At 46.8% G+C, this 27,394-nt stretch overlaps 1 protein-coding gene across 1 annotated transcript in view; it reads right to left on the bottom strand.

Annotated features, from left to right (window-relative positions):
• LOC113405061 (dnaJ homolog subfamily C member 15) overlaps positions 1–27,187 on the bottom strand; it is a 53,845-nt gene extending 26,658 nt beyond the window's left edge. The window contains exons 1-3 of the mRNA XM_026651724.2: positions 27,012–27,187; positions 7,165–7,216; positions 4,559–4,632 (exon numbers count right to left, since the gene is read on the bottom strand). Coding sequence (XP_026507509.1) covers positions 4,559–4,632; positions 7,165–7,216; positions 27,012–27,113 — 228 coding nt within the window. The 5' untranslated portion in view covers positions 27,114–27,187. The remainder of the gene's footprint in view (positions 1–4,558; positions 4,633–7,164; positions 7,217–27,011) is intronic.
• Positions 27,188–27,394: the final 207 nt, after the last annotated feature.

Raw genomic sequence — 27,394 nt, forward strand, 5'->3', positions numbered from 1 at the left:
TGGGAAAACATATCCCAACACCGATACTCAAGAGAAAGAAGATACTTGTAAAACAGAAATGCCAAAAAATGTTGGTTGCTGCTGGACAGTTTTTAATACACATACTGGACCATAAATTTACAATGCACTTTAGAGAAAAACAAAGTGTGACAGACCCAGACCAGTGGGGTACAGGAGTCTGGTAGAGGGCAAATATACTGGTCACTGGATGAGTAGTTTTCTGTTCCCTGAGTGACCAGAGCTGGGGCCGTACTAGAGTAATCAGGAACCTGCTAGAACCAGTTAAGGCAGGCAGGCTAATTAGGACACCTGGAGCCAATGAAGAAGAAGCTTCTAGAATCAATTAAGGCAGGCTAATCAGGGCACCTGGGTTTTAAAAAGGAGCTCACTTCAGTTTGTGGTGCGAGTGAGAGGAGCTGGGAGCAAGAGGCGCAAGGAGCTGAGAGAGTGTGCTGCTAGAGGACTGAGGAGCACAAGCGTTATCAGACACCAGGAGGAAGGTCCTGTGGTGAGAATAAGGAAGGTGTTTGGAGGAGGCCATGGGGAAGTAGCCCAGGGAGTTGTAGCTGTCATGCAGCTGTTACAGGAGGCACTATAGACAGGTGCAGTCCACAGGGCCCTGGGCTGGAACCCAGAGTAGAGGGCGGGCCCGGGTTCCCCCCAAACCTCCCAATTGACCTGGACTGTGGGTTCTTCCAGAGGGGAAGGTCTCTGGGCTATTCCCCAACCCACATGGTGAATCTCTGAGGCAAGAAAATCCGCCAATAAGCGCAGGACCCACCAAGATAGAGGAGGAACTTTGTCACAAAAGATATTGTTCCTGTCCTGGCAAACTTAATCTAAATAAGACACACAGAGGAAATAATGGCAAACAAGGAAGAAAACAGAGGGATTAAGGTTATAACAAATAAACACTGAACATGTGAAAGATGCTGAGTATGATGCTTGAAATTTTTAAGTTTGCAAATAGAGTAGGACAAGTCAGAAGAAAGAAACTGCACTGACTGGAGACTATCCTTGCAAAGCTAACCAAAATAAAGATTTAAAGAAGGAATTTGAAGGGAGGAAAAAAAGGGTTACTCACCTTCTTGTAACTGTTGTACTTTGAGATATGTTGTCCACATCCATTCCAATCAAGTGCGCGCACGCGCCATGTGCATAGTTGCCGAAAATTTTCCCCCCAGTAGCTCCCATCGGGTCAGCTGTGGAGCCCCCTGGAGTAGCGCCTTCATAGTGCTCAATTTATAACCCTGCCAACGTGGCCTCTCCCCAGTTCCTTCTTGCTGGCTACTCCAACAGAGGGGTAGGAGGATGGGTATTGGAATGGATGTGAACAACACATCTTGAAGAACAAGTTACAAGAAGGTGAGTAACCATTTTTTCTTCTTCGAGTGCTTGGAATCGACGTGAACAATTGGGTGACTTCCCAGAGGTGGGGTCGGAGTTAAGGAATCGCTGATTAGAGCATCGCTGTGCTGAAAGCTGCATCATCTCTAGCGTGCTATGTGATGGCACAGTGAGAGGTGAATGTATGCACCGAGGATCAAGTAGCTGCCCTGCAGATTTCTTGTATCGGGACCTGGGCCAGGAGCACGCAGCTGACGAAGCCTGTGCCCTTGTGGAGTGAGCCTTAAGATGCAGGGCTGGGACCTTTTCTAGCTCACAACATGTGCGGATACAGCCTGTGATCCAGGACGATAATCTTTGAGATGAGACCGAGAGTCCTTTCATGTAGTCTGCCATTGCCACGAACAGCTGGTTCGACCTCCTGAACAGCTTTGTGCGCTCGATGTAGAATGCTAACACGCACTGAACATGCAATGAGTGCAGCCTTTGCTCTTGGGTACTGTTGTGGGGCTTGGGATAGAAGATAGGTAGTAAAATGTCTTGGCTAATATGGAATTGTGACACTACCTTAGGGAGAAAAGCCAGGTGAGGTCTGAATTGCACCTTGTTCTTGTGGAAGACCGGGTAGGGTGGGTCGGAGGTAAGGGCCTTTAACTCCGACATCCTACTGACTGATGTGATGGTCACCAGGAAGGCTACCTTCCATGACAGGTAGAGAAGGGAGCAAGTTGCTAGCGGTTTGAATGGGGGTCCCATTAATCTGGAGAGGACCAGGTTAAGGTCCCATGCCAGAAGAGGCTGTCTAACCCGAGGATATAGCCGTTCCAGGCCCTTAAGGAAACGTCCTGCCATAGGATTAGCAAATATGGAGCGTCCAGACATGACCGGATGGAAGGCCAAGATAGCAGCGAGGTGTACCTTGATGGATGACGCTGCCGGGCCTTGTTGGTTGAAGTGAAGAAGGTACTCCAGGATGAGTGGTATAGATGCCTGGAGTGGAGGAGTGTGATGTTTGGGGGGGGAGGGAGGATAGCTCAGTGGATTGAGCATTGGCCTGCTAAACCCAGGGTTGTGAGCTCAATCCTTGAGGGGGCCACTTAGGGATCTGGGGCAAAAACAGTACTTGGTCCTGCTAGTGAAGGCAGGGGGCTGGACTCAATGACCTTTCAAGGTCCCTTCCAGTTCTAGGAGATGGGATATCTCCATTAATTATATATTATTATTATTATTATTATAATGTTGGGCACACCAGCAAGTGAACCACTTTCATTTGGCCAGATAAGTGGCCCTGGTGGATGGTTTTCTGCTGCTGAGCAGGACCTTTCTTACAGGTTCCGAGCACAGCTCACTGGGTTTAGCCATAAAGCTCCAAGCCGTGAGATGGAGGGCCTGGAGGTCCAGGTGGTGAAGGTGACCGTGGGCCTGTGTGATCAGATCGGGCTAGAGTGGTAACACGATAGGAGTGTCCACTGATAGCTCCAGAAGCGCGGTGTACCAATGTTGACGGGGCCACACTGGGGCCAGCAGAATTACTACAGCTCTGTCTCTGCAGCATTTTAGTAGTACTCTGTGCACAAGTGGGAATGGTGGAAAGGCATACATGACACGGTCTCCTCAGGGAAGCAGGAACGCATCCGAGATTGAACCCGGGCTGTGATTCTGAAAGGAACAGAACATTGGGCACCTCCTGTTGCTCCTGGTAGCAAACAGATTGACTTGGGGAAACCCCCACCTTTGGAAGATGGAATATATGACATCCGGACACATGGCCCACTCGTGATTGCGGAGGTAGTCCGCTAGTTTGTTCTGCACACCTGGGAGATAGCCCACTCCATTCACCTGGAGGCATTCTATGCAGAACTCCCATAGCTGATGGGCTTCCCGACCTAAGGGGGGAAGAGCAGGCTACACCTTGCTTGTTGATGTAAAAAATGGCCGAGGTATTGTCCGTCATTACCGCCACACACTGGAATTGGAGCCGGGATAGTAAGATTTGGCATGCTAGCTGTACTGCTCTGAGCTCTCTGATATTGATATGGAGGGAGAGCTCATCCTGCGACCATAATCCTTGTGTCTGGAGCTCTCCCAGATGCGCCCCCCAACCCAGAATTGACGTGTCCATTACTAGGGACAAGGAGGGCTGGGGGCTTTTGAAGGGGACTCCCTTGCACACTGTGCAAAGGTTGAGCCACCACTGGAGGGACTCGAGTACTTGGTCTGGCACCGTGACCACAGATTCCAGGCTGTCGCGCCCCGGGCAGTATACAGACGTGAGCCATGCTTGAAATGGTCTGAGCCTCAGTCTGGCATGCCGGACCACGTAAGTGCAGGCTGCCATGTGGCCGAGGAGACTCAGGCATCCCCTCACAGTAGTGGTCAGCTACCTCCTGAGGTTTTGGATAATGTCTGTCATGGTCTGAAATCAGATCTCTGGCAGGAGCGCCCTTGCCAGCACCAAGTCCAGCACCGCACCGATGAATTCTATTCTTTGAGTCGGTGACAAGGTTGACTTGTTCACGCTGAGGAGTCCCAGCCTCTCAAAAGTAGCTCTGACTAGTCAGACTTTAGACTCCACCAGCTCCCTGGTGCGCATCATGAGTAGCCAGTTGTCGAGGTAGGAATATACCTGCACCTGCCTCCTGCGGAGCAATGCTGCTATGACCGACATACACTTGGTGAACACTCGGAAGGCTGTTGACAGAGCGAAGGGGAGGACCGTGAATTGAGAGTATTTGTAGCTGGCTACAAACTGCAGAAATCGTCTGTGTGCCAGCTGAATAGCTATGTGAAAATATGCGTCTTTCATGTCAAGGGCGGCATACCACTCTCCCGGATCCAGGGAAGGGATAATAGTGCTGAGGGAGACCATGCGGAACTTCAACTTCACCATGAACCTGTTGAGCTCTCTCTCACAGGTCTAGAATGGGTCTGAGACCCCCCCTTTGCCTTGGGGATTAGGAAATAGCGGGAGTAGAACCCCTTGCCCCATAGCACCTGAGAAACCTTGTCCACTGCCCCTATGTCGAGGAAAAATTCATCTGGAATCATTTAAAACTACACCGAACAAAGCACTGAAGCATGTAGCACTGAAAATAATCTTGCACTGGAAAACCTAACTAGATATCCTAAAATGTTTCTCTTCAATTTTAAATCATGTTTGTGATTTTAAATATAATTAATTTTTTTATGGTAAAATAACCTCTAAACTTACAGCGGTTGCAATCTTCTTTGCTCTTTCTGTGAATACTTGTTCCAGTGGTTTCCAGACCTGGAAAGCATAGCGACCTGAAAAACAAAACAATTAAAAAAATCAAACTTCACTTAAAAAAAGAAACCTTTACAGATGTTTACCTGTGCAAACACTTAGTTTGCAAGTATAATACCAGTACAGGACTTTTAGTCTAAAAATCAAAGCCATCTCCATTTTTAATCTATTCATGTCATTTGTTTGCTGGCAAGCACTGTAACACTTTACAGCTTTTCAAGATGTTCCCTGAGCAGTCAGTTTTGTAGTCAGGCCCAGAACAGTTCTCTGATGAGTTTGCAATAGGTTGCATTTTTCAATCTTTATATTAAGAAGAGGGGGAAAGTTTGGTTTTTATCTAAAAAGAAAATAATGAATTGCAAGATTCACAATGTTTGTTTCCCCAGGCCAATATATTCAGATATGTTTGGCTAGGATAAACTGAGATATTTGCCTTGTAAATTGTAGGAAATACTGCAATTAGCAATTATAGCTTGTATTTGTAATGTAATTCACCAAAATAAGTACAGCTCAAAGTTGTTTCCAAATCTACTCCTTACAGTGTTCATACAACTTTGCACCAATATCACACTGAATGGTAATTCTTTGCATTCTTACTTTATTTATTTAGTGAAAAACGGAGTCTTTTTGGATCCAGCACCATTAAAGACCCAACATAGCCATGACCTTCGCTAAATACAAAACAGACTGGATGGAGCTCTATTCACCAGTCAGTAAATTCTACTCCATTTGGGAAAGAATAGAGTAAGTCTAGTAAGTTCAGTGTCTGAAATTGCATCAGAGCCATGGTAGGAATTATCAGTTTTTTGGTTGGTTGTTGTTTTGTTTGGTGGTGGTTGTTTTTTTTTTTTTGCTTACTATATACTAGAAAATTTAGTCACCATTATGCAATTTTAATTATTTTTTAAAATAAGATAATGCTTTAGCCAGATAGCATTTTGCTTTCATTCTTAACGATCAAGATGTCTACATAGGTCATTTCAATCATGCAAGTGTGTGCTTAGGTTTACAAAGAAATCAAGTTAATATGGTTTGATTTGATTACCTGAAGTGAACAGAAATCAATTTGTATATTTCAAGGCCAGAAGGAACCCCTGATCCTCCCACGTAACATGGGCCATAGAATTTCAACCTGTAATTCTTGAATTAAACACAATAATTTGTGGTTGAACTAGAATCTATCTTTCAAATTAATATCTCATCTTGATTTAAAGATTTAAAGAGATGGAGAATCTACCACTTCCCTCGGTAAATTGTTCCCTACGATCCCTCTAAGCTGCACGTCCGCACAGCTGCCTATTAAGCCCCACGCAGGGACTCAGGATTGCGGCGGGGAGAGATGCCTCTCCCCCCAGTGCGTACCTGCCCCGACAGGGAGTGGCGCCCCTCCCCGCCGGCCCCAGAGTGGACCTGACCCGGTGGGGAGAGGCACCCCTCCCCGCCAGCTCCAGTGCGGACCTGCCCCGGTGGGAAGAGGCACCCCTCCCCGCCAGCTCCAGTGCGGACCTGCCCCGGTGGGGAGAGGCGCCCCTCCCCGCCGGCTCCAGTGCGGACCTGCCCCGGACTTGCCACAGCCAGGGGAGAGGAGCCCCTCCCTCAGCCCAGCCCAGCCCCACTGGAGCTGCCGTGACTGGGGAGAGGCACCTCTCCCCCGGCCCCGAGCTGCATCCCTGGCCCCAGCCGAAAGCCCGCACCCCCCCTGCACTTCCACCCTCTGCCACAGCCCTGAGCCCCCTCCCACGCCCCAAACCCCTCATCCCCGGCCCCACCCCAGAGCTTTCACCCCTAGCCGGAGCCCTCACCCCCTGAACCCAATCCTCTGCCCCAGCCCTCAGCCCCCTCCCACACCCCAAATTCCTCATCCCCGGCCCCACCCCACCCCGACAGAGCCCTCTCTCCCCCCCCCCGCATCCCAACCCTCTGCCCCAGCCCTGAGCCCCCTCCCGCACTCCAAATCCTTTCGGCCCTACCCCCACCACATTAATTTTATGTGCACCATTATGAAGGTGATTTGTCACACATCACCTCCATATTGGTACACATAACAAAATTCATTCCGCACATGGACATAAAAAATTAGAGGGAACACTGGTTGTTTCTATGGTTAACTACCTTCACTGCTAAAACTTGCTAGACAAATTCAAAGTGGGGAAAAGGCGCATCACCTCTCTGCCACTGCATCTTGTTATGCCTTTGTAAACTAGATTAAAGAGCACTCTATTATCCCATATCTTCCTTCTGTGTAGGTACTCTTAGACTGTGATGAAGTCACCTCTTATTATCTTTGATGGCTAAACACATTCAACTTCATTAGGTCAGGTTTTCCAGACATCAAACCATTCTTGTAGCTCTTTTCGGAACCTTTCCAATTTTTCTACATCCCTCTTCAAGGGTGGATACTAAGACTGGACACAATATTCCAGTTATAGTCTCACCAGTGGCACATGGAACCTCCCTACTCCAACTTCTTATGCTCCTGCTTATATATCGCATTAGCCCTTTTGGGCACAGTATCACACTGGGACCGCATGTTCAGATGGCTGTTCAGTTACCTGCAAATGCAACAGCTGCAACACCCAGGCCAACTGCCATCATAGTTCTGGCCTATAACAGAAAAATTGAGTCAGTATAAAATTTAAGTTCTGATTTTAAATAAATTGTAAATCTGTTGCAACAGCGAGCATTTCTGAAGTCTGAATGTGCATACCATTTGGTCTACTTCTGTAAACCCTTTAGTGAATCTTCTAATAAGGTTTAATATTTTATTATTTTCTTATAAAAGGAAATTACAACCTTTTCTCCATGTATTTTAACTTTGGAATGCAGCAATACGTGCAGTGTGTAAAAATGTAATCAAATCTTGGATACGTTTTAATGCATGAAATTAGAAACACAGAAAACATTGGAAAATGAAAGGACACGCAAACCATTCTGCTAGGGTTACTTGAAATAATTCACACAGTAAAACTCCAATTTAGTTTAAAAGGACACAGATAACAGAAAACCCTATAATATTAACTAAAAAAACTGGGTGGTTGGATTGTGATTATGAATGGAATAAAGTTTGCATTAGGGCTTTGCACAGGAATCTCATCATGACAGAATTTCTGGGATTAGGAAAGGGAGTATTAACTCAGGCACAGTCCCTAGACCAGGGATCAGCAACCTTTGGCACGTGGCTCGCCAGGGTAAGCACCCTGGTGGGCCCGGTTTGTTTACCTGCCACGTCCGCAGGTTCGGCCGATCGCGGCTCCCACTGGCCGCGGTTCACCGTCCCAGGCCAATGGGGGCTGCGGGAAGCAGCAGGGGCTGAGGGATCTGCTGGCCGCCGCTTCCCACCGCCCCCATTGGCCTGGAGCGGCGAACCGCGGCCACTGGGAGCCGCGATCGGCTGAACCTGCGGACGCGGCAGGTAAACAAACTGGCCCGGCCCACCAGGGTGCTTACCCTGGCGGGCCCCATGCCAAAGGTTGCCGATCCCTGCCCTAGACTTACACAGTAATAACTGGGAGAACTCCCAACCTTTGGTACTCCTTCCCCAGTGCAATCAGCATCAGCTACAGCTGAGGTCACAGGGGTAAAATAGGGTCTACAGGGATATGTCTACCCTGCAGCTGGGAGCCTCCCAGCCTGAACAAACACATACTATCTGTGCTTCAGCTAGCGGATTCAAAAAACAACATGAATGTTGTAGCATGGGAGATGGTGTGACCTAGCTTCTCAAGTACAAGGCTGATCCAACCACCCTGGGTCTGTACTTTGGTGGCTAGCCCATGCCGCCACACGCACACTGTTCTTTTTAGCACACTAGCTTGAACAGAGCTAGTGCGTTAGTCTATTCAGCCTGGGAGATCTACAATGCAGCTGGGAGTATAATACTGCCTTAGGGCCTTCTAGGTCCTCTGTCCCTCAGACTTAAGACAGACCCCATCAAGGTAAAAAGTTCCGGAAGCCTTGTTTTCCCTCCCACTACCTCCACATGGGGCACAGCAGCTGAGAGGAAGCTCGTGGGGGTGTCTTTTTGAAACTCGATGTTCTTCCCCAAAGCAGCTACCTTTGTCTTCCTGCTTCAAAGGGAGCCCTTGACTTGTCCTCCTGGCTCCTATTCCTCCTGGCAAGCATCAGCCTGCAGTCTGTTTTGTTTCATACCTTGAGACCCCATTCCTTCTGACTCCCCAGGCAAGTCATTAGGGATCTGAAACTTTTGGAGACCGATGGGATTTCTCCCTCCCGCCCCCATAAAGATCAGAATTGGAGGTGTTGATGACACTAGGCCTAGTGAACCAAAGTTCTTCAATGTTTAGCTGTAATCGACCTCAAAAGCTAGATGCATGGAATGTGTAAACAGCCAATTATCAGTTACAACCTCCCCCCGGCCCCATACCAGGTACTAAGCGATAATGATAAGGTTTGCATGTTTCTGGCTGAAAAGGTAATAAACCCAGGGTAAACAAAACCAGGTAACAGTTTAAAAAAAAGTTACTAACAAGCTAAATTTATAGCCCTAGAATGATTTAACGGCTTAAATGTATAAACATGCCTTCGGTAAAAAGGGAAGGGGAAGTAAAGGGAAAAATAAAGGGGGAGGTGGTAAAAAGGGGAAGGGGGGGCTTAGTTGTAAAATGTATAAAAAAAGAAAAACTGTTTTTGCTGGTGTGCTTGATCTGAGACTTGCCTGTCTCCTTGCACCACTTTAAGATGTCAAATAAACTTTGTTTGCTTCTCCACCCCAGTATGTTTATTGGCGCAAAGCACACCGGGCAACGAACCCCGCTGTTGCTGTCCTTGGGCCTCTGTGCCGGCATCAGTCTTGGCGTCCCTGGGTGGGCTCGAGGCTGAAATTTAGCCTTGCTCGGACCCCTCTCGGAGGTCAACGGATTGCGGCAACGATCAACGCCCAGCGCGCACCGGTGACTTCATTGGGGGCCTCGGCGGAGACGTGATTTGGTCGACCCCAGAGGGTACAACGGTGCAACGCGCTCGATTAGTGGAGAAGCAGCTGCGGGCGACGGTGCAGAACCGGACCCTTGGATAAGGTAGGAACAGTCCAGTGGGGACTTTACCTGTTTTGACCTGGGGACGCCCAGTGTCTCCCTAGAGTATGGGGCAGGGACAGAGTACTGCAGGCAGGGCAAGGTGTACGCCCTTGGAATGCATTCTGGTGAACTGGAAAGTGTTTGGATCGGATCCGTTGATTAAAACTAAACTGAAAAGATTCTGTACAGTAGACTGGCCTCAATATCAGCTAGAGGACCAGGAAAGGTGGCCACCGGAGGGATCACTTAATTATAATACGATCCTTCAATTGCTTCTGTTTTGTCAGCGTACGGGTAAATGGAATGAACATATGTATGTACAGTTGTTTATGTTGTTAAGAGATAGGTCAGATCTTTTGCAAAGGTATAATTTGACTCCGACAGGTTCGGTAGTAACTACTGTTAGTCTCCAGAACCCTCCCCCGGTTGTGATGGCAGAGTCGGTGTCCCCTTCGGCTCCAACACCCCCACCATATAAAGACAGGGTGCCTCAGGTCCCAGAAATTGCCCCCTCAGTGGGATTCTATCCATTGATTACTGAGACTCAGATAGCCCGTCCTGGATCAGAAAATCACCCAGCCACTACAATGCAGGTTTACACCCATGTGCCTTTTAACCCAGTGGACCTAGCAGCCTTTAAGGCACAGGCAGGGGAATTCTCTACGAATCCAAACAAGTTTATCTCGGTCTTTGAAGGGTGTCTGGCTAGCCATAAGCCTGACTGGGATCACTGTAATGTCCTTATGCGCACCCTGCTGTCTGAGGTGGAGCGTAATCAGGTTGTGTCTAAGGCACGGGAGGAGGCACAGCTTAGACATGAGGCAAACTACTAATGCCAATCCCGATGATCAGGCAACTGAGGCAATTATAAAGGGTATCTTTACCAGCCGTGCGACCCCTGATATTAAAAGGAAACTGCAGAAAAAGGAGGATTTGATGGGCATGACAATGGCACAGATTTTGGAAACTGCAAACAGGGCTTACAGCCTTAGGGAGAGAGAAAAGAAAAAGAGGCAAGTGAAAATGATGGTTGCAGCAGTACAGGCTGGTGGCAGGGGAAGATATCAGGAAGGTGGAAGGGGCCGGGGAATGAGAGGGCGTGGGCGCCCTGGCTTACAGGAAAGGCGTCTGGGTCGCAACCAGTGTGCCATATGCTGAAAGGAGGGACATTGGAAAAATGAGTGCCCCGAAAGGGAAGGTACCCCTATGATGGCAGCGGAGGATCAAGAATAGGGGTGTCAGGGGAGACGGACTATCCTGCCCCCGGAACCCCGAGTAAACATGCGGGTGGGAGACTTGGACATAGACTTTTTAATAGACTCTGGAGCTGCAAGAACCGCTGTAAACCAACCCCTTCAGCTGCCTGTGGCAGATTCCCTCACTGTGGTGAGAGCCACAGGGAAAGGAACTAAGTGCCCAGTATATGCTCCAGCGGAATGTGCTTTGGGAAATAGAACTCTATCTCACAAACTGGTTTACCTCCCCGATTGTCCAACGCCACTATTAGGACGGGACCTGCTTTGTCGCTTAGGTGCCACCCTGCATTTCACTCAAGATGAAATAAGCCTCACCTTACCTCCAGAGAATGCCTGGATAATGACCCTTGCAATTGAGCCCTCAGCCATGCAAGCCCCAGAGTGGAGTCAGTGGGAGAAGCGGGTTCTTCCTTTGGTATGGGCAGCAGGGATCCCAGGAAAGGCAGCCCATCAAACTCCTGTTAATGTTCGGCTCTTGCCAGGAAAAGGTCCAGTGCAAATCAAGCAGTATCCGATCAAAAGGGAAGCCAGAGAGGGACTGCAGGAAACTACAGACCAGTTCCTAAAGTGCGGGGTACTTCGAGAATGCCAGTCAGCTTGGAATACTCCTATCTTGCCTGTACGAAAGCCCAATGGCACATACCGGCTGGTCCAGGAGAGCGGTTAATGAGCGGGTTAAGACTCTGCACCCCCTTGTTCCAAACCCGTATACACTGTTGGCCTCTATAGGGGGACAGTACACCCATTTTTCAGTCCTGGATTTAAAGGATGCTTTCTTCACGATTCCGGTCGACTCCCAATCTCAGGAGATTTTCTCCTTCGAGTGGGAGGACAAAAGGAGGGTTAGAAAGCAGCTTTGCTGGACAGTGCTGGCCCAGGGATTTAAAAATTCCCCCACCCTTTTCAGCCAGGCCCTGGCTAGAGACTTGAAGGAGTGGGACAACGAGGACAAAGTCCTTCTGCAATATGTGGATGACTTGTTAATTGCTGCTGTGGTTCTAACCTCTTGCCTTAAAGCCACTGTGAGCCTCCTGAACTTTGTTGGACTCCGAGGATATCGAGTAGCACAGAGTAAGGCTCAGATTGCTCCCCCAGTGGATGGAATTTGACAATGGAACACACTTCACATCCCAAGTAGTTCAGAAGATATCGGATGCCCTACAGATCCCCTGGAAGCTCCACACGCCATGGCGACCGCAGGCCAGTGGGGTAGTGGAGCGTACAAATCAGACAGTTAAGCGGCACCTCTCAAAGGCTTGCCAAGAGGCTTCCCTTAAGTGGCCTGATGCTTTGCCCCTTGTTTTGCTCCGCATTCGTGCTCTCCCAAAGGGCGGGTTAGGGCTCAGTCCCTTCGAGATTATGTTTGGAAGGGCATGGCCTATGAATGGTACACCGGTTCTGGCAGGGGAGTGGGAAACGGGGTGTGGCTTCTTATCTCAGTATATGTGCTCTCTGTCTGCTGTTCTTTGTTCTCTCCACAGGTACACTAAAGATTTGCAGCCTCTCCCGCTGGATGCCCCAATCCACTCCTTGCAGCCAGACGATTCCGTGCTCGTTCGGACCTGGAAAGACGAGCCTCTCCAAGACAAGTGGAAGGGACCCCACACCGTCCTGCTGGTCTCCCATACAGCAGCAAAGGTTGAGAGACACAAAATCTGGATTCATCACTCTCGTCTGAAAGCGGTGCCTGCTCCTGAACGGTGGACCGTTCAGCCTGCAGAGAAGACTGCCAGCGACGATCTGGGACTTAAGCTGTTATTCAGGCGACAATAGTGTCTGCTGGGAATGCCCTGTGATCTCTTTTGACAGTCGCAGTGCACTCCCCGCGAGACCTTTGAGTATTGGTTGTGTTTATTTTCACAGGACCAGCCTAACCTGGTGGCATGGTCCCTTTTGTTTTTAATCTGCTTGCTGTTGGTAATTGTTATTTTGTGGGTATTTGGGGAATTGTGATTGTTAGGCCCTAGGGTCACCTGCCCAGTATGAGTTCAGGTCCAGGGTCTGCCACAGTGGTGCTCTTTGCCATAGGGACACTCCTCTTGTTAACTCCCGTTTCCCTCCAGGCACATGCGGGATGAAAAGGAATCCCTACTAACTTAGAAACAAACACATATGAGTCCCTGAAGGTTTGCTTTGCCCAAGAGTTTAACCTCTCTAACTGCTGGGTATGCTCCCAAATCCCGCACCAGGGTTACCCTGGAGGGTAGTTCCCCAAAATTGGTCAGATATCTGTTGGGGATGGTTCAGTAGGGGGAAAAATGCCTCGGGTACTCCCTTGTCGCAAAACTGTACCATTGAGTCCCAGTATGCGTTAAGGGATGACCCCTGGAAGCCACAGGCCAACTCAACGTATATCCTTTCCCCTATTAGGTTGCGGTCAGTGGCCTTTGGGTTGGTGTGCTATTGACAGTTCAAGTCCAGCAATCACACCTGGTTTGCTGGGAATAGCACCTGTCAGTATTATTTATCCCCTGACAGTGACGCTTCCATCCCTGTCTATGTTAACGGCAAATCCGACTCTACCGCCCGGTTCGGATCGTTTAGTGATACCCAAACAAATAGGTGGAGTAGCGGTTATAATGGCTTGGTAGGGAATGTCCACTCCTTTTATATTTGCGGTACCTCTGCCTATAAGTGGCTACCGCATCGGTGGTATGGAAGCTGCTAACTAGGATATCTTGCCTCTCCCCTTCGTGTCCTCCCTAAACTGCCCCCTGGCCGCCCCAGGCAGCATAGATCTTTGTATGCCACCCCAGAGCCCATTACAGAAGGAGACAGGTTGGGTATGATCTTCCTCCCACCCTATGGGGTGGGACGACTGGCTCAATTTTATCGTAGGCTCTCTGTGTTTCTCACCAAGTATGCCAATGAGACCTTGGCCATAGAGAAAAGCCTTAACTCAGAGCTTTACCAGCTCCGGTTGCTGTCCCTGCAAAACAGACAGGCCTTAAATTATGTTTTAGCCTCCCAGGGCGGGAGGTGTGTCCTTATTGGGAGTGAATGTTGTACTTATGTCCCGGAAAACTCACAGGACATTAACAAGCACGTCCTGTCAGCCGAACAGGCTTTCGAGCAGTGGAAAGCCCAGGAAAGGGAACCCACAGTTTTTGATTCCCTTTGGAGTTGGTTGCCCAACCTAGGAGGACTGGGAAATGGCCTTGTGTGTTTCCTCCTCACAGGTGTGGTACTGTGCCTGGTCACCCTCCTCCTGATTGCTTGTTTTAAATTGCTCCTCCGTAAGCTTTGTGCCCCCCGTTCCCCAGAAATCCCAGCATACCCTCTCATTGAGAACCCCAGCTCTATGGCACTCAATCGTATCTTGTCCACAGAATATGAGAAAACTCAGCCAAAAGCTTGAGTATTCTCAAAGGAGGGAATTGTTGATGACACTAGGCCTAGTGAACCAAAGTTCTTCAATGTTTAGCTGTAATCGACCTCAAAAGCTAGATGCATGGAATGTGTAAACAGCCAATTATCAGTTACAACCTCCCCCCGGCCCCATACCAGGTACTAAGCGATAATGATAAGGTTTGCATGTTTCTGGCTGAAAAGGTAATAAACCCAGGGTAAACAAAACCAGGTAACAGTTTAAAAAAAAGTTACTAACAAGCTAAATTTATAGCCCTAGAATGATTTAACAGCTTAAATGTATAAACATGCCTTCGGTAAAAAGGGAAGGGGAAGTAAAGGGAAAAATAAAGGGGGGGGTGGTAAAAAGGGGAAGGGGAGGGGCTTAGTTGTAAAACGTATAAAAAAAAGAAAAACTGTTTTTGCTGGTGTGCTTGATCTGAGACTTGCCTGTCTCCTTGCACCACTTTAAGATGTCAAATAAACTTTGTTTGCTTCTCCACCCCAGTATGTTTATTGGCGCAAAGCACACCGGGCAACAAACCCCGCTGTTGCTGTCCTCGGGCCTCTGTGCCGGCAACAGAGGGATTGGGGTGGGTGGGGAGGAGAGAGGAAAATCATAGAAACTGCTATAGCAAGTCAGTGGTCCATCTATTACAGTATCCTGTCTTTGACAATGGCCAGTAATGGATGCTTCAGAGAAAGGTGTATTAAACTTCATAGACAAATATTTAATAACCGACAATAAGAGAGGCTTCTTCCTAACCTATCAATTAGTCATTGGATTCTGCTTGAAGCATGGGATTTATATCGGTCCTAAAAGAGGTTTTCTTCCTATATTTTATTTAGTTTTTCTGTAACTGTCAACATTCTCATTATCTATTTAAATATCTAATCCTACTTTGAATGTAATTAGGCTCTTGGTCTCAATGTTAGCATAAAGTTTCTCATGTTAATTGTGTAAAAAAAGTTTATAATCAGTTTTACAGTTGTTGCCATTTAGTGTCATGAAATTTCCCCTTGTACTATGGAAAAGGGTAAATAGGAGCACCCAATTTACTTTCACCATACCATTTATTATTTTTATATTCCCTCTTATTTATCTCCTCTCTAAATGTAATAGTCACAATCTTTTCAACCATGTGTCACACGGAAGTCTCGTCAGGCCTTTAATCACTTCACACCTGTTTTTGAACTTCTTCTATTTCTGCTATCTCTTTTGAGACAGGTGACCAGAACTTGACACTGTATTTCAGGAGAAGGCATCATATTGATACATAATTGCATTATACTATTTTTAGTATCCTTTTTGTTTTGCTGTGTACTAAGTAAAGACTTTCATTGAACTGTCCAAGTAACAGCTACATCTTTTTTCTGAGTTAAGAGCCCAGCAACATAGATTCATAGATTCTAGGACTGGAAGGGACCTCGAGAGGTCATCAAGTCCAGTCCCCTGCCCTCATGGCAGGACCAAATACTGTCTAGACCATCCCTGACAGACATTTATCTAACCTACTCTTAAATATCTCCAGAGATGGACATTCCACAACCTCCCTAGGCAATCTATTCCAGTGTTTAACCACCCTGACAGTTAGGAACTTTTTCCTAATGTCCAACCTAGACCTCCCTTGCTGCAGTTTAAACCCATTGCTTCTTGTTCTATCCTTAGAGGCTAAGGTGAACAAGTTTTCTCCCTCCTCCTTATGACACCCTTTTAAATACCTAAAAACTGCTATCATGTCCCCTCTCAGTCTTCTCTTTTCCAAACTAAACAAACCCAATTCTTTCAGCCTTCCTTCAAAGGTCATGTTCTCAAGACCTTTAATCATTCTTGTTGCTCTTCTCTGGACCCTTTCCAATTTCTCCACATCTTTCTTGAAATGCGGTGCCCAGAGTAGTTCTCTTTATTCCATCCAATGTTTATTATTTTGTATGTGTCAAAATTAAATTTCACCTGCCATTGTGCTGGATACTGGCCTAACTTTCTTAGGTCCCTCAAATTCCTCAGTTTTATTTATTCTTGAATAAGCAAAATATTTTTTCATCTGTAAAATTGCCACTTTACTGTTCACTTTTCCAGATAACTGATAAACACCACCAGTCCTAATGTGGAATGTTACAATTTTTCAGAAGTTGTGAATGGAGGTTCAGAAGTATCCAGGTTAACTGTATCTTGAAAAAAATCTGATAAACAGCTCATGGTATAATTTTTTTAGTTTGCTGGATAAAAATGGGTACAGATTTCTTAAATAAATATTAAAGAGTCATTCAGTTGAACTGGTTTAGGCACACTATGGAAGTATATTATTGAAATCTTCCATATACTAATCAAGGACTCAACTGTTATTTCAGTATTTTTAGTGTAAACTGAAGTTTCTACTGTAGAGAAATCCACTAAAAATCTAAGTTGATAATTCTATATTCTTCCACATGACCCAAGATGAATCTAAATCTATACATAAAAATACTGTGTCATTAAATGACAGATCATGAGGTCCAGTAAAATGAACAGTAACTCCAAGTACCTCTAATGACTCAATGAGTAGCCTGGAGTAAATCGTTTAGCCTTCCCTTTGTGTCCCCATCTGTACCCACTTATCTCAGCTGGATATTTTAAAGAATAATCAGTTTCTACACTGCTTTGAAACTGTAATGTGCTAAGTATTACTGATATCAAAAGCACAAATCTTGAATTAAGCTCACAGATTTCTTGTTGCTGTTAAAAGGCAATTTACTAGCACTCTCAAGGGGACAAAGAGATTTATGTTATATGAGACTAGTACCACCAAACTATTTTTTCCTCTCATTGCTTGAAAATAAGTTATACATGCAGCATAGTAGAAACTGTATGAATAAAGGGTCATTAACTTTCAACAGCATGCTTACTTAAGGTTTACATTTTGAAAAGTGTACTGTTAAGGAATTTGTAAAATATAGGCTTTAGATGTAGCTACATTTAAAGTATTCCCTTAACAGCCAAGTAACAAATTAATGTCAAAGATGTATGAAGCTGTAATGGAACAGAAGAGAAAAGCAGCTGACCCACAAACACTTCTTTCTTTTTTAGTGCATCAGCTCTCCTGGGTTAATCATTGATATATCCTATTGTGCTGATCTCAGTATTTTTATTCTTACTATTTAGTTCAATGTACAATAACAAAGCTTTTTGAATTCAGAGAACAGCAAGGAAAGTGTTGCTGAATCAGCAAAGGCTGGATTTTTTTTTTTTTTTTTTTTTTTTTTTTTTAAAGAAATGCAGAGCAGAAGAGAGATTAGAAAGGCTGCTTCAGAGATGACAGAACACACTGCTAGGTAATAAATAAAGGATGAAAAAGTGTTTACCCCCCAAATAAATGTTATTTCCATTATATCAATTCAAACAACTTCATATATTGCAAGTGTACAGAGGCCAACTCATGACCCTTTAAAGATGTATTATTCAACAGCTTTTATTCTATAACACAACAAAAAGATGCAATGATTTAATTCCTCTCTCCACAAATTCTCAATCTACTGTGTTGCATTAACAGCAGTAACGAATCACAGAAACAAAGGGCTGGAAGGGAGCTCAAGAGGTCATCTAGTGAAGTTCATCTCACTGCGCTGAGGCAGAGACAACTATACCTAGACCAGATGTGAGAGACACAGGCGCCGACTTACTGAGTTGCCGGGGGTTGCCCAGCCCTCACTCCACCCCTTGCTCCAAGCCTCTACCAAGCCCCAGCATAGCTCGGACAAGAAAACTGGGTGGGCGGGCAAGGGTGGGGGGGTGGTAGCAGGGAAGGGGCACCTATTTCCCCCCACCCCCTCCAGCTGGCCCTTAGCACTCAGCAGGCACCCGAAGATGAGACTGCCAGGGGCACACAGACTGTGGGGTGCGCCCATAGGGTAGGGGGGAGGGGCCCACCAGGGCTTGAGCTCCATCCACCTGCCCCTCCCAACCCTGGCTCGGTGTCCGTCTGCCCGACCAGCCACTTCCCTTTCCTGCCGGCGCCGTGCGCTGCTGCCCCAGTCTCCGGCCTCAGCGCTAGCCCTGCCCAAACCCACCCCAACAAGGCACACTCCAGGCGCGGGGGCCAGAGACTGAGGCAGCAGTGTGCAGCACCAGCAGGAGAGGGACGCAGCCAGGCCAACAGACACCAAGCCAGGGTCGGGAGTTCCAGCCTGTGGATTCAAGGGGCTTCGGCCTCGATTAGGGTGGGCCTTGTTGGATGCTAAATAGGTAGCCCATGGCCCGCCCAGGTCTACCTGTGGCTACACCCCCCACCTCTTTATGCCCCTCCCCACTTCTTCCTGTCCTCGCTCCTCCATCTCCCCCCATCCCCTCCTACACACCGCAGAACAGCTGATCCATGGTGGGCGGGAGGCACTGGGAGGCACTAATTGGTGGGCCTCCAGCAGGCAGGAGGCCCTGGGCAGGGAAGGGGCAGGCACTGACCCACAGGGCTCCTAGTGAGTGCTGAGCACCCACTGTTTTTTTTCCCCGTGGGTGGTCCAGCCCTGGAGCACCCACCGCATCGGCACTTATGGTGACAGATGTTTCTCAAACATGTTCTTCTAAATCTCCATTGACAGGAATTCCACATCCTCCGTTGGTAACCTATTCCAGTACTTAACTATCCTTGTAATTAGAAAGTTTTTCCTAATATCTAACCTAAATGTCCCTTGATGCATATTAAGCCAGATTGCTTCTTGTCCTCCCCTCAGTGGACATGGAGAACAACTGAAGAAATATCTATAAATGTAAAATTTCTGTAATCCATAATTCTGTGATGCTCCATTCAGTGAGAGGATTAGAGGAAAGAAAAAGTAAAAAAATCGACTATATCGAATTTCCAGCCACATGTAAAGTTTTATTGCAGGACTATTGTGTAGGAATAACAATGGCCCTGTACTAACAGAACCACCTGATACTAATGTAAAACCAGTCTCTACATTAATTTTTTAGGACATATCAGTTTACACAGAAGAGTCAAAGCATGGAGCTTTGAATCCTATGAGTAGGGCACTATGAAATTCACATTAGTAAGAACATGGACGGAATCATGGAATCAAAATATTAACGTGGCATCCTGCTCTCCCCAGCACTAGGACCACGCAGAGCTATGTGCAGCCACACTTAAAGAGAGTCAAGCTGCTCTGGATTGGGAGCCTCAGAAGCCTCCTGATCTGCTGCACAGAGCCGGGGGGCAGAGGGCTAATGTTTGGGTGTCCCCGTCCCTCCCGCCGGTGAACCTGGTCTACACTGAGCAGGGGTGGGTGCCTGTCTTTGCACCAGCCTTTGGCTCAGGAGTGGCTGGTGCCTACTACTATCTGAACAAGTGTTCAGGCTGGTGAGTGCTCTGCTTAAAGAGACAGCATGCTAACACACAAAGTCACCCGACACACACTCTCTCTCTCTCTCACACACACTCCCCGGACATACATACGTCCCCCAACATACACTACCACTCACATATTCCCCCAACACACACACCGTCTCTCTCACACACTACCCCTACACACACACACACACTCACAGACTTCCCCTCTCCCTCCCTCACTTCTGTGGACTTCTTGTGTTACTGTTTTTCAGGCCTTTAAGTAGCTAAAGTCTATCGCAAAGGACAGGGAAAGAGAAAGCACTTATCTAGCCCATCAGAACTGATAAGATTTGGCTATTGATACTGGCTTAGGACCCAGTTCAGCAAGGTACTTAAGCATGTGCTTAACTTTAAAATATGTAAGTAGTCCCTTTGAAATCAAAGTTGACTTAGGCATGTCCCTTAGTTTGATTTTTAATTAACTGTAAAAGAAATAAACTTGAAATCTAATCAGTTTCAAAAAGTGAAAGAGAAGTAGTTTCAGGTACCCCATCTGGCAAGGCCCATGCCAATTTCTGTAATTCTACAACCACATTTTCCTATTTTTAGAAACATCTCTCTCACACATTTGGGTGCGTCTTTCATGCTGAAACAGGGGAAGCTGACCAACATATTCTGTTAATACCTCTTTTAGAGAGCAGTATCAGTCAAACTCTTTGAAAAATGAATAACTAGCTCAATCCTCAAGAAGTCATCACTCAACCCTGGAGACCTCATCCTGTCTCCAAAATCCCATTCCTAGACAAAATAATTCAGAAAGTAGTAACCATCAAGCTCCTACATAATGTGATGGCCAGCATCCTGGATGCTTCAGTCAGATTCAAGCTAGGGCACAGAGACAGTCCTAGTGGCCCTAAAAGATGGACATGGTACGTACACAGGCACAATGCCCATGTTCATATTGCTGGGTTTCTCTGCTACACACCAGACCACAAGATGCTAACCTGCCTAACTGGCATAACAGAGTAGATGGTACAGCACTACAGTCACTTGAATCATTCCTCTCCAACAGACCTCAGAATAGTGATGTCTAATTACACTGGTCTACAATTTTTGAGAAGTCGTCTGCTTTAAAGATAAAATGTGCTATTTATTATGTATTTTGATGTGCTGAATTCAAATATGACAATTAAAACAACTGATTGGCTACTGTTTCTAAGATATTTAAGTTTTTACATTTTATGTCTATGTATATTGTGTAGATAGTAGAGTTTTAATCATAAATTGTAAACCTAAGTCTTTTCATGTGTTTATGGTTGCTTTACATGATAATATTTCACCTGTCCTGTTTATGTAACACTTTAAAAATCAGCAAAAGGGTTATATAAATAAAATTTATTATGAAACAAAAGGCAAAAAACTATTCTGTACATAGTTTAGTCCTATTCAGTGTCTACTCGGCGCTTCTTGGCTTGTCTCTTGTATTCATTAAATGGAGCATCTCTTGTCACTGTCCAGCAATAGTCTGCAAGCACTGATGGGCTCCATTTGCCCTGATAGTGTTTCTCCATTGTTGCAATGTCCTGGTGAAATCGCTCGCCGTGCTCGTTGCTCACTGCTCCGCAGTTCGGTGGAAAAAAATCTAGATGAGAGTGCAAAAAATGTATCTTTAGCGACATGTTGCAACCAAGGCTTTTGTATGCCTTGAGGAGGTTTTCCACCAACAACTTGTAGTTGTCTGCCTTGTTGTTACCAAGAAAATTTATTGCCACTAACTGGAAGGCTTTCCATGCTGTCTTTTCCTTGCCACGCAGTGCATGGTCAAATGCATCATCTCGAAGAAGTTCACGAATCTGAGGACCAACAAAGACACCTTCCTTTATCTTAGCTTCACTTAACCTTGGAAATTTTCCACGGAGGTACTTGAAAGCTGCTTGTGTTTTGTCAATGGCCTTGACAAAGTTCTTCATCAGACCCAGCTTGATGTGTAAGGGTGGGAACAAAATCTTCCTTGATTTAACCAGTGGTGGATGCTGAACACTTTTCCTCCCAGGCTCCAATGACTGTCGGAGTGGCCAATCTTTCTTGATGTAGTGGGAATCTCTTGCACGACTATCCCATTCGCAGAGAAAACAGCAGTACTTTGTGTCTCCAGTCTGCAGACCAAGCAAGAGAGCAACAACCTTCAAATCACCACAAAGCTGCCACTGATGTTGGTCATAGTTTATGCACCTCAAAAGTTGTTTCGTGTTGTCATAGGTTTCCTTCATATGGACTGCATGACCAACTGGAATTGATGGCAAAACATTGCCATTATGCAGTAAAACAGCTTTAAGACTCATCTTCGACGAATCAATGAACAGTCTCCACTCATCTGGATCGTGAACGATGTTGAGGGCTGCCATCACACCATCGATGTTGTTGCAGGCTACAAGATCACCTTCCATGAAGAAGAATGGGACAAGATCCTTTTGACGGTCACGGAACATGGAAACCCTAACATCACCTGCCAGGAGATTCCACTGCTGTAGTCTGGAGCCCAACAGCTCTGCCTTACTCTTGGGTAGTTCCAAATCCCTGACAAGGTCATTCAGGTCACCTTGTGTTATGAGGTGTGGTTCAGAGGAGGAGGATGGGAGAAAATGTGGGTCCTGTGACATTGATGGTTCAGGACCAGAAGTTTCATCCTCTTCCTCGTCTGACTCAAGTGAGAATGATTCTGGTGCATCAGGAACCGGCAGTCCTTCTCCGTGGGGTACTGGGCGTATAGTTGATGAAATGTTTGGATAATGCACAGTCCACTTTTTCTTCTTTGACACACCTTTCCCAACTGGAGGCACCATGCAGAAGTCACAATTGCTGGTATGATCTGTTGGCTCTCTCCAAATCATTGGTACTGCAAAAGGCATAGATTTCCTTTTCCTGTTCAACCACTGGCGAAGATTTGTTGCACAAGTGTTGCAGCATATGTGTGGGGCCAACCTCTTGTCCTGATCTCCAATTTTGCAGCCAAAATAAAGGTGATAGGCTTTCTTAACCATAGTGGTTATACTGCGCTTTTGTGATGCAAAAGCCACTTCACCACAAACATAGCAGAAGTTATCTGCACTGTTCACACAAGTACGAGGCATCTCTGATCACTTTGGCTAAACAGAAACGTGTCCCTTTGCAAAATCAAACACTGACAAATAAGACAGCATGACACTGTATGATTTCTAGAGCTGATATAGGGCAATTTGTTCAGCAGAGTGATGTAAGCTTCGTTATGATTGCATCACCCATGACTTCTAGGAATAACATGATGCAATTCATATCATGTATGACGCAATACCAGCTTCAGATTGCATCATTCATTGTTTTGCTTAAAAAGCAAGTACTGTCCAAACCCAGTCATAGATTTATTCATAGATCCAGTCAAAGATGTATTTTAGTCATTTCTGGTTTAAATTGAGATCCCTTCCCTTTATAACTCACTTATCCTCCGCCATTCCCAAGTCAAGGGTCGTATATACTGACCCAATAGCATATCTTGAAAACTAGAGCCAATCAACAATTTTAAGCATCATTTTCGTTCTCAGTGACCCAGAATTAGTAAAGTTTGACTACATTTATTTCAGAAGCATTTTGGCTGTAGAGCAGTGTTACTCCTTCTCTCCATAGGTCCTCACCTGCTGAATCCCAGAGAGATTCAGATCACCCCTGTCTGCTTTTCAATATATTCAAAACCACTGGGAGAAATAGTGACATACTGTCGGCTCAGCTGCCAATAATATGCTGATGACTAGAGCCCTACCAAATTCATGGCTGTGAAAAATGCCTCATGAACCATGAATCTGATTTTCTCCATGAAATCTGGTGTTCAGTCAGGGGCTCCTACCCTGTGCAGGGCTCCAGCTGTTAGTCCCAGCTGGGGATGAGGTGGGACAAGACTTTCTCTTCCCTGGCAGGGGCTGCTCTCAGGACGGGTCAGACATACCTCCAGGAACCTCCCCTGGCTGCAGCAGTCAACCCCCCACATGGTGAGGCTGCATCTCCAGCTGTCTCCCCTCCAAACACTGGGGCGGGAGACTGTCAGGAAAATCAGACATATGGTAACCCAGCCCCCAGATCTGATGACCCACACTTCTGTGCTGGTGGCACTGGCTTTAGAGCTAGCTGCCCAGCTCTGAAGGCAGGAGGGCAGAAGTAAGGGTGGCAATCCCACTACACCCCTACAATAACCTTGTGACCCAGCCTACCCCCGACCCTGACCACCTTTTGGGTTTGGACTCCCAGGGTTACAACACTGTGAAATTTCAGATGTAAACAGAAAATGACTAATTTTAAAATCCCCTGGCCGTGAAATTGATCAAAATGGACTGTGAATTTGGGCCCTATTGATGACACTCAGCTACAAGATTTTTCACCACTGATGCAACCATCCTCACTAAGATATCACAAAGCCTACAGAACATCAGCTCTTGGATTAAGTGTAGTTGATTCAAACCAATGCCAAGCAAGACTGAAAACGATGAAACTTTTTGAAGAACTAGCTGAGATACAGTTGACACCATCCATTGAAGGCATGCAACCCCTATTCATTGAATCACTGCAAAGCCACCTTCTAAAATCTGACTTCTCACTAAGCTTGGATGATCAGGTAGCATCAGTGAATAAAAATGCCTTCTTTCACCTCCAGCACTCTAGGAAACTTCCACCCTTCCTTTCCAACAAGGACCTGGCCACAGTGATCCATTCATTTTTCAGCTCTAGGCTGGAATACTGCCATTCACTGGAGCAAAATGCAGTGATACTGGAACAATTTTTATAGTGTGGATACTGAAGACTGAAACCATGTATTTTGGTTATTACTATTTCAAGACAGGAGCTACAGCAGCACCCCCAGCACTCCTAGTTTCAGCACCTATGGCTGAATGTGAAGACAATGGATTGGCTTCAAATAGTACAAAACATGGCTGCCCGCTTTCTCCAGGTTCTAGATCACCATGAGCACGTAAGGCCTGAATTCAAATCCCTACACTCGCACCTACTCAGTTTCAGATGCCACTTTAAGGCTCTGATGCTAATCGTCAAAGCAATTAATGCATCAGTCCCAGCTACATTAACTGAATTTCTATCTATGAACCACTCTGACAGCAGTGCAAGGACAATGCAGATCACAAAACCCAGGATGAATCACATGAGAGCTGGGAACAAAGGGATCCTCAGCTGAGGGGAACCGTCTATGCCAGGGGTCAGCAACCTCTGGCACGCGGCTTGGGCCAGGCCAGTTTGTTTACCTGCCGCGTCGGCAGGTTTGGCCGATCGCGGCTCCCACTGGTCGCGGTTCGCTGTCTCAGGCCAATGGGGGCTGTGGGAAGCGGCGCGGGCGAGGGATGTGCTGGCCGCGGCTTCCCGCCGCCCCCATTGGCCTGGGACGGCGAACCGTGGCCAGTGGGAGCCGCGATCGGCCGAACCTGCTGACGCGGCAGGTAAACAAACTGGTCCGGCCCACCAGGATGCTTACCCTGGCGAGCTGTGTACCAGAGGTTGCCGACCTCTGGCATAGACTCTATGGAATGAACTTCTAAAGGGGATTAGGTGAATCCTGAGTCTGACCCTCTCTAGAAAATACTGCAAAACTTGCCTCTTTGTTTTACCATAGCAAGAAAGACATTAACATCATCCTCCCCCCCCCCCCCAAAAAAAACCCACACACAATGAAACAACCAACACAAGCACAACACACAATACCTGAAGTGGAGTTTGGTCTCCCCTCTCCAGAAAGGGGGGAAGAACCAGAGACTACCAAGTCCACTAGGAGTTTTACTATTGCTATTCACTTTACGTGGAAGGCACTCAGCTACTACAATGATGGATGGCAGTGTTATAAAACCCTAAGAGAGACTACACAGAAAACAGTGAACCTAACTATACATGAAGTGCTGTCAAAAGCACACAAAATGAATCTACTGAAGAAATGAAGAGGTTGGGGGTGGGGGGAGCTCTAAAATTATAGTAATCTTAACTTGTAACAACAGTGGATGAAAAATTCATACAGAAGTGATTTTTAAAAAATTGATAGTGTCCCTTCAGAGTAGAAAAATTCTTTGCGCTACAGCAACACAAATAATGACACGAGCAAAACATATCACAGGGCATATTTTAAGTGGTGAAAGTTTCCCCATTGCACTAGAAGCATGTTTACTTTCAGTAATGACAACTGTGGCCAATGTTTTAATAACTGATCCATGTAGTTGCTTCAATTTTATTTTTCACTGTTCCATGAACTGATCACCAAAACGCACATAAACAGACACAAGATAAGGGTACAAAATCTTTTCACTAGACTGTATTACCTAAAATTCAGCAGGCATTTTACCGCCATTTACTCCCCAATTTACCCAGTGCTTCATGGGCTCTCTGTCTGATGAGAATTAAATTTCCTAAGTGTAACTCTCAGAGCTCAGAAAATAATTTAAATTTAGAATTAAAGTAATAAAACTAAAACATCAGATGAGAATTTTACAGATAATGCCTTTTATGGTATGCAAATAAAATAATCCTAGGCCCTGTCTCTACTAGGGGGAAACTCCTGTGTACGCAGGCCCCATACTGTTGAAACAAGCTTTTTTTCCTAGATTCCAAGGCCAGAAGGGACCATCGTGATCATCTAGTCTGATCTCCTGTATAACACAGGCCATAGAACTTCCCCTAAATAATTTCTACAGCAGATCTTTTAGACAAATATCCGATCTTGATTTAAAAATTGTCAGTGATGGAGAATCCACCATGATGCTTGATAAACTGGTCCAATGGTTAATTATCACTCACTGTTAAAAAAAATTACCCCTTATTTCTAATCTGAAGTTGTTTTGCTTCAACTTCCTGCTGTTGGATCGTGTTACTTTCTGCTAGACTGAACAGCTATTATTAAATATTTGTAGATACTCACAGACTATAATCAAGTCAAGTCACCCCTTTTAAGCACCAGGTCAGCACTGAGGTCTTAATCAACATGGAGCTTAAAATCTTGGCGGTAGCAGACAGCTAGGGCAGGGCTCCCAATTTGGCTCCCACCGGTGGAGCTGTAGCGTGTTAGCAGTGGTGGCACAGAACACGTGCTAGAGTGACCCTACTCACTAACCCATTTACCCTCTCAGGTGTATTTTCCTTCCCACCCCCTGACGCCGGCGTTCCCCGCCACGCACGAGCGTGATTTCCCGCAGTGCCCAGCGCCGGGCACCGGGAACCAGGCAGGCTCCTTTGCCCCCCGGAATTTTCCAGCCAGCGCCAAGGATTTATCCCTAACGGCTGCGGCGCGCGTGACTTCGCGCGGCGAGTCCCACTCGGGCGGCGGAGCATGGAAGGGCCGGACTGAGGGCGCGGGGTGGGGGCGCGGAGCGGTAACCGCCATCCTAGTGGCTGGGGGAGGGGAAGGAGCGCGACAGACGCGGGCTCCCTGCCCGACACTTACCAGCCCCCTGTCCATGTCGGGCTCGCCCTGCCGGCCGCTGCCGAGGACCCTCGCGTACTCAACGTAGCGCAGGGTCTCCGAGGGGGCCCCGGCACCTTCCATGACAGGCCGAAAGAATGAGGGCGCCGTACGGGGCCCCGCTAGGGACAAGCGAGCTCCTAGGGCGGAGCGCACTAAACAAGCGCGATTCGCGCCGTGCCAGCCCCCCCCCCCCCGCCCTTCCTGTGAGGGGCGGGGCCAAGTGCGGGCGTCAGCCGCCTGTGCAAGCACCTCCCCGCCTGAGTCAGAGGGGTGGAGTGTGCGCGTGAGGCAGCCGGGCGGGGCTGGGGTGCCCGAAAGGGTTAAACTTAGTCCAGTCCCTGGGGGCAGGAGGGCACCCAAAG

The sequence above is a fragment of the Terrapene carolina genome, unplaced genomic scaffold, assembly GCF_002925995.2.
Source record: "Terrapene carolina triunguis isolate 2854851 unplaced genomic scaffold, T_m_triunguis-2.0 Scaffold18, whole genome shotgun sequence".
NCBI classification, from domain to species: Eukaryota; Metazoa; Chordata; order Testudines; family Emydidae; genus Terrapene; species Terrapene triunguis.